General features: G+C 36.8%; 1 protein-coding gene across 2 annotated transcripts in view; it reads right to left on the reverse strand.

Annotated features, from left to right (window-relative positions):
• Nucleotides 1–470: 470 nt before the first annotated feature.
• The window catches only part of ANLN (anillin actin binding protein), a 168,489-nt gene continuing 153,096 nt past the window's right edge, over nucleotides 471–15,863 (reverse strand). For both annotated transcript variants that reach the window (XM_044946672.2, XM_006053714.4), the window contains exons 21-24: nucleotides 13,873–13,959; nucleotides 10,491–10,598; nucleotides 5,690–5,862; nucleotides 471–2,806 (exon numbers count right to left, since the gene is read on the reverse strand). In XM_044946672.2, the coding sequence (XP_044802607.2) occupies nucleotides 2,683–2,806; nucleotides 5,690–5,862; nucleotides 10,491–10,598; nucleotides 13,873–13,959 (492 nt within the window). In that variant the 3' untranslated portion in view covers nucleotides 471–2,682. The remainder of the gene's footprint in view (nucleotides 2,807–5,689; nucleotides 5,863–10,490; nucleotides 10,599–13,872; nucleotides 13,960–15,863) is intronic.

Raw genomic sequence — 15,863 nt, forward strand, 5'->3', positions numbered from 1 at the left:
CTGTGGATTTTGCTGTAACTTGATTTTTCAGCTGAACCTTTTTATTGAACTGACCACTCCAAATTTCAGCTGTTTTCTTTAACCCACTTTTTGATTCTGTGGTCAGATCATAAGATCCTCCTTTGGTCTCCACAGACATCGCCCTTGTATTTCTTTCATGGAAGATAACTGTTAGTCACTCATTTTTCACTCTTCCCTAAAGATCATGTTCTTTTTGTCCTGGCTTCTCTTTCCATGTCATACCCCCATATTGACTCTAATGTTTCAACATCTGCCCCTGCACCCCAGGCAGATGACACTGAAATTTTCAGAGCAGTATTTTCTACTGTTTGATATATTTCTAACATATGTTCCATAATCACCTTAAATTTCTTCTAAAACTGAGGTTTATATACCCCTTTACATATACTAAAATATAATGCCTGCTAAGGAATACTCTTGGGCTTTTTTCTTAAACAGTACAGATGGAATATTTTTTAACTTTTTATTTTGTAATGGGGTACAGCTGATTAACAATGTTGTGATAGTTTCAGGTGAACAGTGAAGGGACTCAGCCATACATACACAAGTATCCATTCCCTCCCAAACTTCCCTTCTATACAGGCTGCCACATAACATTGAGCAGAGTTCCCTGTGCTATACAGAAGGTTCTTGTTGGTTATCCATTTTAAATATAGCAGCGTGTTCATGTCCATTCCAAACTTCCTGATTATCCCTTCCTCTCATCTTTTACCCCAGCAACCATAAATTCGTTCTCAAGGTCTGTGAGTCTGTTTCTGTTTTGTAAGTAAGTTCATTTGTATCATTTCTTTGTAGATTCCACATACAAGGGATGTCTTGCCATATTTCTCTGTCTCTGTCTGACTCACTTCATTCAGTATGACAATCTCTAGGTTGGGATGGAATATTTTTAATGAACAAAAGAAAAGAAATATGATGATGAATCAATAATATGCACAGACTCTCTCTAAGAGGACACTGCAAAACAGGCAAAAGTGGTTGTGACAAGAGGAAAAGACATACTTTTCACTTAACTTCTCTGTCTTTTGAATTTTTGTATAATGACGTATAACACTTATTCAAAAATAACACAAACCTACAAATAAATAAAAGGGAACCTGTCACCAATCCCACCAAATCTATATCCTGTTTTGGCTGGTGATGTTACTTATCTACTCAGTCTCTGCTAAGCACTTGGGAATCATCCTCTGTCTCCTCAGATGTGCGTCCAAGTACCATATTCTATCAAACTGACTCAGAAATGGATCCTTCACCCACCTCCTCACTCAACAGGGACTCTAAGAACACACAATGAGCTAAGCTCTGGGCTAGAGGTAAAAAGATGGTGAAATAGCCTCACGAAGTCAGTACAACTCCCTGAGGGAGCCCACAGCCTAGAATGCAGAGCAGTTGTACAGCACAACTTAATAGTATTTCTTAAATAGCTAATTCCTTAAGTCATTTGCAAGTATTTATTTAGGTAGGAGATCATAAAATATAGTTTTATAATATACACAAGAAAAAACACATTTGAATGAATACAAAATAAAATGACAGGACGTGACAGAATTTAGTGTTTATAAATGAGGCCATCAATAACTAACAATTCAAAGAAGAAATTGAAAGTGTACTTAAAGTTGAGCCTGTGGTTTACATTTATAATCTTTTATAATTGAAAAAAAAAGGCATTAGGCTTTTAAAGGTAATATATGACTTAACAGTTTTTCAAGTGATTTTCATAATGGGTTTCTAGACACCGTCATATATGGATGTGAAAAAAAAAAAGACACGAATTTAGGCAAGCAAAGTATTAGTCCATAGCAGCTTGGTGAGGTTTACTTTTCTTACATGAAGAGTCTTCAAATTTACATTTATTCTTATTACAGGAGCAGAAAGAAGTAATTTGCCAGGTATATTTGAGGAGCCTGTAAGCTATATAGCAAAAATAGTTATTTTTAAAAGCCTGTATTCCATGGAAATGTGCATCACACAGCATCTATAGTAACTGAGTAAATATAAACCATGTGATTAAGTCTTCTAAATAAAACATTTAACCCCAAATCTCACACAATATCCCCCATGTCCACATGTCTTATTTGATGGCAGCCATAAGCTTCAAACTAATATGCATTTGCTATTTTTAAAAGGTTCTTACCTCAATTACTAAAAATGTTTCTGCAAAGTCCCTTAGAATTTTTTTCAGTGCTCTAGAAACAAGATATATCATGATCAGTAAATGACCACAATCTTCAGAAAAAAGTACTCAGGCTAGAGAAAGAATGGTCAAGTCTGAGGTCTCCATCTCCAATCATGGAAGATCTTTCTACTCTGAGACCCACAGCTCTAAGGAGACAATTCAAAATTCCTTACTTTAAAACAAATGTTTTATCATGAATAATTGAATAATTAGATATCTAGGAAAATGAGGCTTTTAAATTAAAATTTAGCAAAATCAACTATAATAAATTTTTTTCCACTAATCATTTATGAATAACAGAAGTGAAATCTGGTGAAGTTTTACATAAAAAAAATATAAATACTGCATAATATGTAGTGAATGAATATTGGCACATACCCTTCTGTATTTAAAGCATAAAATGCAACCAGCAAATCTGATGCTCTTAAGATACATTTATGACATAGGTCAGAAAACCTCTATATGACATGGAAATGTCCCACAGTTTAAGGCTTTCCAATAGGTTTATAGCAAGCATCAGGTTGCCAGAGGCGAATATCAACGAGAACTTGATTGAGTTTTTGCATCCAGAGATCCCGTTCTTCCTTGGTATCTGCAGATAGCCAGTTCCTACAGGAACAAACAAAAAGATCAGGATCCTTTCCCCTATTCCATACCTCCAAGTACTCTTACTGTGGGGTAAAGTGAGGGGAGCCTAAACAGTAAAAGGAGTAACTCTTTAGTCACTTCAGTCGTGTCCGACTTTGTGCAACCCCATAAACGGCAGCCCACCAGGCTCCCCCATCCCTGGGATTCTCCAGGCAAGAATACTGGAGTGGGTTGCCATTTCCTTCTCCAGTGCATGAAAATGAGAAGTGAAAGTGAAGTCGTTCAGTCGTGTCCGACTCTTCGAGACCCCTTGGACTGCAGCCCACCAGGCTCCTCCATCCATGGGATTTTCCAGGCAACAGTACTGGAGTGGAGTGCCATTGGCTTCTCCTTGCCCTCTTTTAATGGATGCCAAATCAGGAATCCATAGTAAAGTGCTTCTCCAATTACAATAAAAGAAAATCATCTTGCAGATTGGTTAGCTGAGCCATAACTCACACCAATCACATTTAGAAGATGATGGAACTTCACATCAAAGACAGTAACTAATCTTGCACAGGTGATATGATTGGACAATTTGCTGGTGCCAAGACAGTCACTGAGGGTGGGTGGGTCACCTCTTAGAAGAACAAGCACACCACAGACTTGAATATGGGGACCAACCCTCTAGATCCCTGACTCAGGCTCCCCAGGAGCTCCACAGACTCATGGACTTTCACCTGGCCTTACAGATAATACTATTTTATACTGTCTCCTTTTTTTTTTTTTTTTTTTTGCCCCACTGTGTTAGTAGAGTACAGTATTTACAATAAGTGATCTAAAGATCCTAAGATTTTGTCTACCCTAATCTCTCTGTTCACACCAGGAATCTCTTCTTTACATCCATATTCAGTTAAAAGTTGAACAGTTGACAGGGCAGGTGAAGGTAGGGGAGAGGGAAATTCCCTAAGTCACAAGCCAGACCATTCTTCTAGACTACAGCCAGGTGTTAGAAGGTTGTTGTATTATACTTCTACATCTTTATAATTTCTCCACATTGGTACGAGTAATGGTATAAGCATGATTAAGCCCTGAGTTGATCATCTATTAGTAAATGGAGGGAACACATTTACAATAAAGATAGCGACCATTTGTTGAGCTCATTCCATGTGTATGACAACACGCTAAGTAGATCTACTCATTAACCTTTATTGTCACTCTGTGGAGTTTATTCTTCTCTTATGACAGGAGATTTCAGAGAGCCAGCAAAGTTAAATACCTTGCCATAGTCACATTTGGTAAGTCACTGAGTTGGGATTTAAACCTACATCAGTCAGTCACTGAGTCGGGATTTAAATCTAGGTCTGTTGACCTCTCAGGGTTCAACTGCACAATACTGCTTTGCCATGTGATGAAGCATTTCTAGTTCAAATGTTTAATCTATATTTCAAAGTAGGCACTACTGATCAGATGATAAATACTTTGCATTGAAGGAGGGAAATATAGCAAGGTTGGTTTGTAGAAATAAAAATGTGATACATTAAATTTAGATAAAAGGCACAGGTCAGAAAGGCCCTGGGGAGAAACAGATAAATAAGGCAAAGGAGAACGTATAACTGTAAAATGTATATACTCTGCAAAAGGTATGATCAAAAAGTGAAATAAGTTTTAAGAAGCCACAAAGCAAAGCTAAAAGACTCAGTCAGTCAAGACTGAATTGAGAATGGGCCTCTCTCAAATGCTTAGTCTGCTCAAATTATGATAATGTTATAATGAGAAAAATTACATGCAAGTGAAATACAGCATAATTAGAACAATATGTGATATAACTATTTCCACCACAGGAGAAGGTTGAAGGAGAAATCTGGGAAGGTTTATGTAACAAGTAAAAGAAGATTTTATGAAAAAATGTGAGTAATGTTTATAAGGGCCATGGTGGTCAGGAAGTACTTGGTGACTGAATTTTGTTTGGTTCCCTCATTGACTATGGCCACAGACAGGGTAGCTACTAAAGAAAGTGACTATAAATCCAATTTGCCTCTCCTGTCCTGAATGAGGTCACTGCTGCACAGAAGACCCCCAAAGGAAAGGAGTGGATGAGCTGAATGAGCTAAATTAATCTAAAAGCAATCTAAACATCAAGAATTCCCATGGAACGGGTCCCCTTTCTCTCTGTTTTAAAACAAAATGGCGGTATTGGGGCAACTTTGTTCTATTTTAATAGAGTGTCTCTTGCCTAAGCTATCTGACATTTCCACATCAGAAACTCATGGAGCCAGTTCTCCCCATCTCCCTGTCTGAAATATTCAGCTACAATCTGATTAACAGAGATTTTGTCAAATTCTAACTTTTGTCCCTAATCACAATTTTTTACATTGAAGTTGGTGTGCAAGCTTCTCTTGGGCATTCAGGCAAAAGAATCTTAGACCCTTAGCAATAAGTTTCTGCATCTTATACTTAAGTTTAGGGTTAACAAAAACTGACACTCCCAGTAGTTTATTCTATCCATCACCAACCAGAAATTTTCAGAGTAGAGTGAAGTACTTTGGGAAGGTACTTTGGTACTTTGGGAAGGGACAGGCAGGGATGTGTCAAATCTCTTTAAATAATACTTGACTTACCAATTACACATGAAATCTTCAAACTTAACACAAAGAATATTAGCTAACTGCCCCGAAAATGGCTAAACTGTAAGTATGCTGGAAAACATGATAAACTAAGACATAAGTTGAATACTGTGTTTTTCTTAGTTATATTAATTTTGTTATTACATTCCTCTCTTACTGTTGTGTATGTGTTTTGTCTTCTCATTCTTAAAGCATACCCTCTTCGAAGACAAAGACCATCTGATATTTCTCACAGTGTAAGGACATAGTGGGCAATCAATTACTTAGTTGATAGAAACATTTATAGCCCAATACATACTTGGTTACACAGAGTGTGTCCCTGCATTGGCTGACCAGCGTCTCTCGGTCATCTTCTCTTTGTGGTCGAACAGTAATTAATTCTAAAGTGTTGCGTCTTGCACAAAATTCTCTGTTGACTGGTTCTATCTGCCGACTGGTACAATTGGCCAAATTTAATCTTCCTATGGGATTCTTTAAAACAAATTTTTAAAAAATATGATTAGTAGAAAATAAATAAGACCATTTAAGTCAGCAAGCACTGAGCAGTATTCAACTTGATACCAACTTAAAGTAAGAAAACCATTAATTTAAAAGTTAAAACTTAATTACACTGTATTTAGAGAAACATATTTAATATTTATGATTATTTCTTGCTGGATATAAAAATAGAAACCAAAAATGTCAACTGTTCATCTTAGCCAGCTTAAAAAACAAACCATTTGTTATGGAAAACTTAAAATAGATACAAAGTAAAAAGAACACCATAATAAGTTTCCATGTACCCATTAATCAGTTCTAACAAATAGAAACAAAAATTCAACCCTTTTTGTCTCAAACCCTCTTACTTCTTCCCTTTCTACAAATAGAAACCTAGACATAGTATTTCATCTGTAAATATTTTTTACGTATCTCTAAAAGATCAGGCCAAACAACTGCCTTGGATTTTTAGAAGCCATGTCATTCCTACAGTATGAGAGTAAAAAAAATAAAAGTAAAAAATTGCGAGACTAAATGGTGCTGAAAAATGGGAAAAGGGACAAGTATGGGCCCAAACATTGTATTTATTTATTTATTTAAATTTATTTTTGGCTGTACTGGGTTTTGGTTCCTATGCATGGGCTTTCTCTAGTTGCAGCGAGCAGGGACTGCTCTCTCATTGTGGTGCCTAAGCTTCTCATTGCAGTGGTTTCTCTTGCTGCAGAGCACAAGCTCGAGGCGCAGGGGCTTCAGTAGCTGCAACATGTGGGCTCAGTAACTGAGGCACATGGGCTTAGTTGCCTACAGCATATGCAGTCATCCCAGACCAAGGATTGAGCCCATGTCTCCTACATTGGCAGGCAGATTCTTAACCAGGGAAGTCCTGGGCCCAAACAATTTAGAAACTGCCAATCGAAGTGTCAAATGTATTAGTAATTAAAAAAAAAAAATTAGAATGAAATATATCATTTTAAAACATTAGATTGACCAAGTCTGAAAAGAAGAGTAATAACCAATGTTGATTGGTTGGGTGTAACAAATTCTTATACACTGCTAGTGAAAGCATAAAATGATCTATTACTGGTAGATAATTTAATAACAGTGATCAAAAAACATTCTAAATGAACATATCCAGACCATACAACTTCACCTAAAACAAATTTATCCCAAGTAAATATATAGGTACATGAGGATGTTTATATAGGTTCTGCTGTTGTTTAATCGCTAAGTCATGTCTGACTCTTCTGTGACCCCATGGACTATAGCCTGCCAAGGCTCCTCTGTCCATGGGATTTCTTAGGCAAGAATACTGGAGTTGCCATTTCCTTCTCCAAGGGATCTTCCTGTCTCCTGCACTGGCAGGCAAATTCATTACCACTGGGCTACCAGGGAACTCTTATATAGGTGTAATTGCTGTTTTTTCATAACGCTGAAAAGATTGAAACAAATTAAATGACAGTAGTAGGGGACTATTTAAAACAAATAATAACATTATGTTTTCAGCAAGTATGGAAAATTAAGTAGTCTGAGAGTCCTCCAAAAACCCCCCAAATGCTAGATAACTGAACTTGCAAGACAGCAAAAGAAACCTTCATAGGCCAAAATCAATGAGGAAGAGTGCAGAATGGTAGGCTAGCCTGAAACCTGGCTTCCTTGGGTTCCTAGCATATCTACCAATGTTAGGAACTGGCAACCTCGACTCACAGATTTTATGATATAATATGAAATGTGATATTTGCTTTAAAATACCTTAGCAAACCAATGAGAACAAAAGTGTGCTGTGGAGGATAAATGAAACAAGGAAATTAATAAGGTATTTCTCTCTTACTAATTTCTCTTTTTCTGGGTACATTTCAATTATAAAAAGTTAAATATATAGGTACATCTATTTCTGTGTGTATGTGTGTGTGTGTTTAAGTAAAAGAATAAATACACTATTGAATAAAAACACAACTTAGGAGAGTTATCTTACCAGGCTTAAAGATTTATTTTACAGCTATGGTAATTGAGAATGAGAGATACAGACCAAAGAAAACAGAATAGAAAGCCTAAATATAGACCCACATATAAAATGATAACTTGATACATGCCAGAAACAGCATGTGGATGAATGGGGAAAGAATGGATCATCCCATGATGCTGGCACAATGGGGTTTCCAGATTGAGGGGTGGGGGAGATCAATTCCAGGTAAATTAAATGTTAAACATAAATCTTTATAATTTTTAGAAGTCATAAGGAAGTATATTCTTTATGACTATAGAGTAGAGATGGTTTTCTTAACTAAGACACAAAAAAGCAAACAATAAAATAATAAACTGACAGATTTATCTTAGCATTAAAAATTCTGCTTATGAAAAGATACTATAAGGATAAATTAAAGCATATGCCAAGCAAAAGACTAGAAAAACAAGTGGCCAAAATACATAAGAAAAGATGCTTGCTCAATGCTCAGTCAAGGAAAATTAAAATAAAAACACAGTAAAATAACATTTTACACCTATCACAATCAGAGTTTAAAAGGCTGAAACAACAAATGTTGCTGGGATGTGGAACACTGACAACTCCTGGTGGGAACAGAACGTTATACAACCAATTTCAAGATTCACCAGACAAAATCTAGCTAAACTGAAGACATATAAAACCCTACAAACCAGAGATTCTGCTACTAGATACAAAATCGAGAAAAGAGCTCTGATCCAGCTTGGTGCCCTGTGATGACCCAGATGGGTGGGATGGGGGTTAGGGGTGGAAGGGAGGTCCAAGAGGGAGGGGTGATAAGTATACATGTAGCCGATTCACTTTATTGTACAGCAGAGACTAACACAACACTGCAAAGCAATTATACGCCAATTTAAATAAAGAAAGAGCACTGATCCATATAGTTAAGTCATAGCAGAGCTGTTTATAACAACAACAATTTGAAATAATCAAGTGCCCATAAATAAGAGAAGTGTATAAATTGATTGTGATGCATTCTTATAATGGAGTATTTCAGTACACAGAAAGATGGGTAAAGCTCTGCAAACTAGAGCTACGTACATGCTACACACACCAGCCAACACTAACTTCACAAATCATGTTGATTCAAACATGCAAGTTGCAAAACACTATACACAGTATGATACTATTTGTAAAATGTTTCAAAATATGCAATTGCAATAATACACTGCTTATAGCATATTCAAAAGCAGAGACATTACTTTGCCAACAAAGGTTCGTCTAGTCAAGGCTATGGTTTTTCCTGTGGTCATGTATGGATGTGAGAGTTGGACTGTGAAGAAGGCTGAGCGCCGAAGAATTGATGCCTTTGAACTGTGGTGTTGGAGAAGACTCTTGAGGGTCCCTTGGACTGCAAGGAGATCCAACCAGTCCATTCTGAAGGAGACCAGCCCTGGGATTTCTTTGGAAGGAATGATGCTAAAGCTGAAACTCCAGTACTTTGGCCACCTCATGGGAAGAGTTGACTCATTAGAAAAGACTCTGATGCTGGGGGGGATTGGGGCAGGAGGAGAAGGGGACGACAGAGGATGAGATGGCTGGATGGCATCACTGACTCGATGGACGTGAGTCTGAGTGAACTCCAGGAGTTGGTGATGGACAGGGAGGCCTGGCGTGCTGCGATTCATGGGGTCACAAAGAGTCAGACACGACTGAGCGACTGATCTGATCTGATCTGATCTATGTATATCACATATAAAAAAATTTAAAGAAATACATGGGAACAAAATAATTTTAGGATAGGGGTTATCTCTGTGAAGGATAGAAAATTATATAAGGAGCTTCAACTGGACTGATAATACAGAGGCTGGTGGAAATTATGTTTTTTTTGAATGTTCCAAATATTTCACAATAAATCTTAAAATTTTACATGGCTACAATGTAATACATACAGTTATCTAATGTAATATCATAGATGTATTTTTACCTATGTGGAAAGGTATCAGGACGTTCATTATCAAGTAAAAATCAAGTTAAAAAAGATATGATATTTTCTGTTTAAAAAGATTCATAAATGGATATATAATTATTATTATTATTATATAGTATACATTTTAAAAATTTAGAAGGATCTACAACCAAAATGTGAATAGTAGTTATCTTTTATAGACGAGTTTACTTTATTATTCTGCTTATTTCTATTTTCCAGTCTTTGGATAATAAATTATCACACTTGGGCAATAACATTAAATTTTTAAAAAATAAGATGTATTACATAAAATTCTATTATCAAATTTTAGAAACAAACTAAAATCACAATATTCCTATGGTGGTGTTCCATTTCTGTTTTATCCCAAATTTAGGTAAATCAACTGTTAATAAAATACAAAAGTGAATTTAATATATTTCTGACTAAAAATCAATTAAAAAATATTATAAAACATTCCAGAAAAAAAAAAAGAAAAATATATGCCTTAAGGTATTTAAAGAGTGGTCAAATCCCAGGGAATGAACAAGATATAAAGTTCTTACACACACACGCACACTCACTACATCTTAATGGCTTAGTAAATAAACCTGAGTGCGGAATTTGGGTGGCTTATGGCCACAGGGAACACTTGCATAAAATATTACCTGAAAGTCAGTCAGGGCTTTCACCACTGACCATCAGTATTAGTATTACCTTTCGTTTCTCATCATCTGGATAAGTCCAATAAGAGATACAGTTTCCAGAAAGAACACACCATCTTCGATGCCAGGCACCAAAACCACTAACATCTTCAAATATGGTCTGAAAAAGTCAATGAAATACTGACTTTAGAAACCTGAGGATCAATTAAATGTTTCTACACATTAAACTTCAGTATGTTGACATATTTCATACTTCAAAATCAACTTGCATGATTTTCTTTTCCTTTTTTTTTTAAAGTACTTAAGTTTATTTTTTTATTCTACTCTGTATCAAGACCAGAAGTCTTATTATTTCAATCTCAAGAGCAAAGTTAGTACAAATGACTCACCAGCTCCCTTTTGTGTTTACATTACAAAGGTAATAGAAAAGGAAAAATTTGATAGATAAAAATAATACCAAGTTATCATTACTCCCTACTATAATCAGAGAAAAATAACAAGAGGACAGATTTTTCATTTTTATAGCTAGGGTAACTGAAGGCCAAGGAAATTAAATGACAATATACAATCACAAAGAAGAGCTGGAACCTTCTTGCTAATGCAGAATGTACTTTTCTTGCCGCTCATCAGTACTGGCAGAGCTAGACTAGCACCATTTTAGAATCACTTAGAGTTTCACTGGTTGGTAGTCTCCTTCGATTCAGCTGCCCCTGGCACATCAGGAAAGAAAACTGCACCAAGTAACTTTAATTTCAATTACTACCTCTATTTTTAAACAGAGGTTAGAAGTAATTAAAAGGCACAATTTAGAGAGGGGACAGAAGTTATCTGTGGGAGTCCTGAGCAATTTTTTTTTTTTTTTACCACATTTCTATAAGTGTGGATGCAATAAGAGTGGGCTCTAGGATTCAAGACAGAGTTAACCTGAAAAGATATAACTCTAAACTACTTAAGAGCCCAGCTCAAAAGTTAAACAGGTCAGACCTTATAGGCAAATGAACCAGTTGGCATAAGAGTCTATCAGATGCTAAAGGTATCTAAAGCAAGATGTGGAAATATTATATTTACATTAAAGGAAAAGGTCAGTAAGCGTTCACTATGTTCAAGTCTGATATTTACAAAAACACTCTTCCAAGAATATCTAGTGCCATCTGCTGGATTTACATGTGTAAAAGCTACGAAGTCTGATTTACAGTCATCTTGGCAGCTTGGACTTCCTGTACAGTCTAGCTCTTCCTTCCATACCCTATGTCAGCAACTACAAATTGGTTTGTGATATCTGTCATACAGTTCAAACTCTTGCTTCACAAAGAAAACTGAAGCTATTAGATTTTCTCTACTTCTTGTACCACACCCACAATCTTCTGTATATTCTACACACATACTTTTCTCCTCTGATAATGGAAAACGTGTAATTCTGTACAAGATCATGAACCGTGGCTTGGATCTTCTTTGCTCTCACTCTCATGACTTTGTTCCATGCATTATTCCTTAACCCTAGTGCAAGTTCCCCATTGCCTCTATCTTCACCCTCTTTGGCCCTATTGGAAGCCACCCATTTGAATTTACAGACACTCAAGTCTCTTCAGTCCTAATAAAATGTGAACAAAATTCTTCTTTCACCCTACATACCTCTGCAAGTACCACATTCTTTTTACCCCACTGCAGCCAAACTTTGTTTCAAAGAGTTTCTACACTCTCATTCTTCCTCTTCCACGCCCTTTAAAACACATTTGCAATCTAGCTCCTGCTCCTGGCAAGACTAGAATGACCATCTCATAAATAAGTCCAACAGTCTCCAATAAATCCTTATCTAACTTGATCACTCCTTCTTTCAGACTCTCTTCCCCTGGCAACCATGATACTAAATTATCCCTTGCCCGCCCTGTAGTCTTCTCTTCTTAGGTCTGTGGCTTAAATGTCAGTGTTCTCCTGGTTATTCAAGTCTGCCTGCACTTGGAATACTACCTCTCTGTTGCAGATTTCCAAACCTTCATCTCATCTAAAATGTCTATCTTGGGTACCAAACTCAAACCTCTGAAACATGTCTCTAGGCATTTACACTTCAAGTCGTTTAAAACTTAAACCATTAAAACTTTCTCCCTTGGGTGGGGATTGACTGACAAGGGACATAAGGGAACTTTCTGGGGCAGTATTTTGTATCTTAATAGAAATCTGGGTTACATAGATGTATGCCTGTATAAAAACTCAGGGGATGGATACTGAGGATTCAGGGGAACATGCTAATGTCCACGATATATTTTGAAATTCTGCCCCACAAATATATTTTCAGGATTCGCTAGAAGGATAGCTCGGTAGTAGGTACATGATAAAGCAAGGACAGTAAAAAATGTTAACGGCAAAACCTAGATGCTGGGTATGCGGGCATTCAAATTCTAACAACATTGCTGTATGTTTGCAATTTTCCACAATTAAATTTGGGGAAAAAACACTTTCCATCACAAACACAAACACTTGCTCCTTCCCCAGGGTCCCTAATCTCAGTATAGTCACCCAACAAATTGTGCAAGGCAGGGATCTGGGTGACATTCTTAATTCTGCTTCTCCACCCCTACAAACAAACCACTAAGGTCTGCCCTTTTTCCTCCTCCATCCCTCCACGATGAGTCCTTCACTCCACCCAGATTGTCAGCCACCATCCCCTCTCTCAAGGAGTAATTCAGTCTCCTCGCTAGTCTTCTTCAGGTCCTCACTCCCCTGTCTACTTCCACACAGCAGTCAGAACGACCTTCCTAAACTCCCAATCTGATGTCAGTCCTCTGCTTAAAACCCTATAAGAGCACCCCACTGGCTTCATGCTAAAGTCATTAAAACGCTTTCAGACACTTGGTCTCATTTCTCCTAAATACACTTTCCCCCGCCCCAGTCAGTTGCCTCACTGCCCTTCCTCCGCACATACATTCTGACTCGAAATGCGTTACTCTAAATACCTGCCTCTATCTAGATGTGTCATGTATTTCTCTGGTGGGGGTGAGAGAGGGAAGGGGCCTCCAGCCCACGGTACGTGCTTTTCCTTCATATGGAGCACATCTCCCTCCTCTCTTCCCCTGGCTGACTTGTTCAGCTGCCAGTTTACAAGTTACTTCCAATAGCTTCCAGTAAGCCCTCCCACACATACCTAAGATGTGGTGTCCCGCCAGTCTGCATCCATGCTCTCCATGCTTTCTCCCATTACAGTACTGCATTGTATTTCTCCCTATTAAACTACAAGTTTCTGAGTGGAGGGACTATTTTTTGCAGCCCATTACATTCCAACACCAGCACAGTGACAGGCATAGAGGGGTCATGCAACAGATCTTTACTGAACCAGTTAATTGCTTAGTCACACAGACTTTCATTCCTATGGGAAACCAAGTCTATACTTCAAAAGATGGAAAAAAAAAAAAATATATAGATCCAGTGATGTTACTTACTAGAAAACCTCTTTCTTCCACACTTGAATTCACCTGACACTTTATTTTTAAATAAATATGACCTTCCAAAGGAGATAAAAAGGGCACCTGTGAGGAAAGAGAGCAAATTATTTGTAAAAGTTTTTCTTGATAAAACATGTTTAAATCATGAATAGCATGAATAGAGAATATTATGCCTTGAAAACACGGTATTTTCTAAAGCTGGAATATAAAGTAGGTGGCCAAAAAGCCACTGGTTCCTTAGCAACAAATGCTTCTGAAGAATAAATTCATTCAATATAGAGCCTGATTAAAAACAGAACCCTAAGTCCCAAGTTAATGTGATAAAGAAAACACAGATTTAAGAAGACAATACATGTGTTTATCCATTTTCTATCAACAGAACATACTTGATAGAAAATGGGATAAACCAATTGGCTTTTTTAAACAGTATAATATTATTCAGCAATAAAGAACAGTGAACTACAGAATGGAAAAGTTAATCCTCAAATTCATATGTAATTGCAAGAGGCCCCAAATAACCAAAACCATCTTCAAAGTCGTACTTCCCAATTTCAAATCCAAAGCTACAGTAATCAGAACAGTGTGATACTGGAATAAGGATAGACATACAGACCATAGGAATAGAACTGAGAGTCTAGAAATAAACCCACACATCGATAAACCCAGATTGATTTTCAACAAGGGTACCAAAACCATTCAATGAGGAAAGAGCAGTATTTTCAACAAATGGTGCTGGGGAAACTGGACAGCCACATGCAAAAGAGTGAGGTCGGATCCTTACCTCATGTCACATACAAAAATTAACTCAAAATGGATCAATGACCTAAATATAAGGGTAAAAAACCATACAATTCTTAGAAGAAAAATAGATGAGTAAATCTGCAGTGATTGTGGACTTGGCAGTGGTTCTCAAATATAATACCAAAAGCATGACCAACAAAAGAAAAAATAGACAAACTTCATCAAAATGAAAATCTTTTCAGTATGAGGGTTCCTCAAAATACTAAAAACAGAACTATCATAAAATAAATCAACCCCACTTCTCAGAATTTATCCAAAAGAATCAAAATACAAATTGCCAACAAACACATGAAAAAAATGTTCAACATCAATCATCATTAGGTAAGAAGGGAGGCTCAAGAGGAAGGTGATATATGTACACTTACAACCGATTCAGGTTGTTGTACAACAGAAACCAACACAATATCGTAAAGCAATTATCCTCCAAATAAAATTTTCTTTAAAATAGTCATTAGGTAATAATTGTTAGCTTGATGATAATGGTGAGGATAAGGATGAATATTTTAATGGAAATCTCATGTTGCCATCGTGTCCAGAACCATTTAGTGAGGAATGAGTAAAAAGGAATCTGATTCTTTCATTGGAATCACATTGCTTTGAACCAAAATAAACATAAGCTAAATTACAAAACCAACAAGTTATTGAAAACAGAATTTTTTATTGCTTATTTTAAAGTTGAATCATTCTATACCCATAGAGTTTTTCTTATTCTTTAGAAACAAATATGTTTCCAACATCTATAATCCTAAAACTCATGCTACAGCTTTAACCATGCTATGGTTGAACTGCGTCCCCTCTCCATCCATCCCTTACCAAAATCACATGTTGAAGTTCTGACTCCCCATACCACAAAATGTGACTATATTTGGAGATAGGGCCTTTAAAGAGGTCACCAAGGTTAAATTAGTTCATCAGGAGGGACTCTAATCCAATATGATTGTGTCCTTATAAACAGAGGAAGATTTAGACACACAGAGAAAAGACCATGTGAAAGACACCTAAGACAGCTATCTACAAGCTAAGAAGAGAGGGTTTCAGAAGAACCCACCCACTTCAAAGCCTAGATTTTGGACTTCTAGTCTGCAGAACTGTAAAAAATAAACTGCTTCTTAAGCAAAAAAATAAAAAAGAAGAGTTGACCCCAAGTAACAAAACCCTGTTTCAGCTCCACTACGGATTACACTAAG

The sequence above is a fragment of the Bubalus bubalis genome, chromosome 8 (assembly GCF_019923935.1).
Source record: "Bubalus bubalis isolate 160015118507 breed Murrah chromosome 8, NDDB_SH_1, whole genome shotgun sequence".
In the NCBI taxonomy this organism is placed as follows: domain Eukaryota; kingdom Metazoa; phylum Chordata; class Mammalia; order Artiodactyla; family Bovidae; genus Bubalus; species Bubalus bubalis.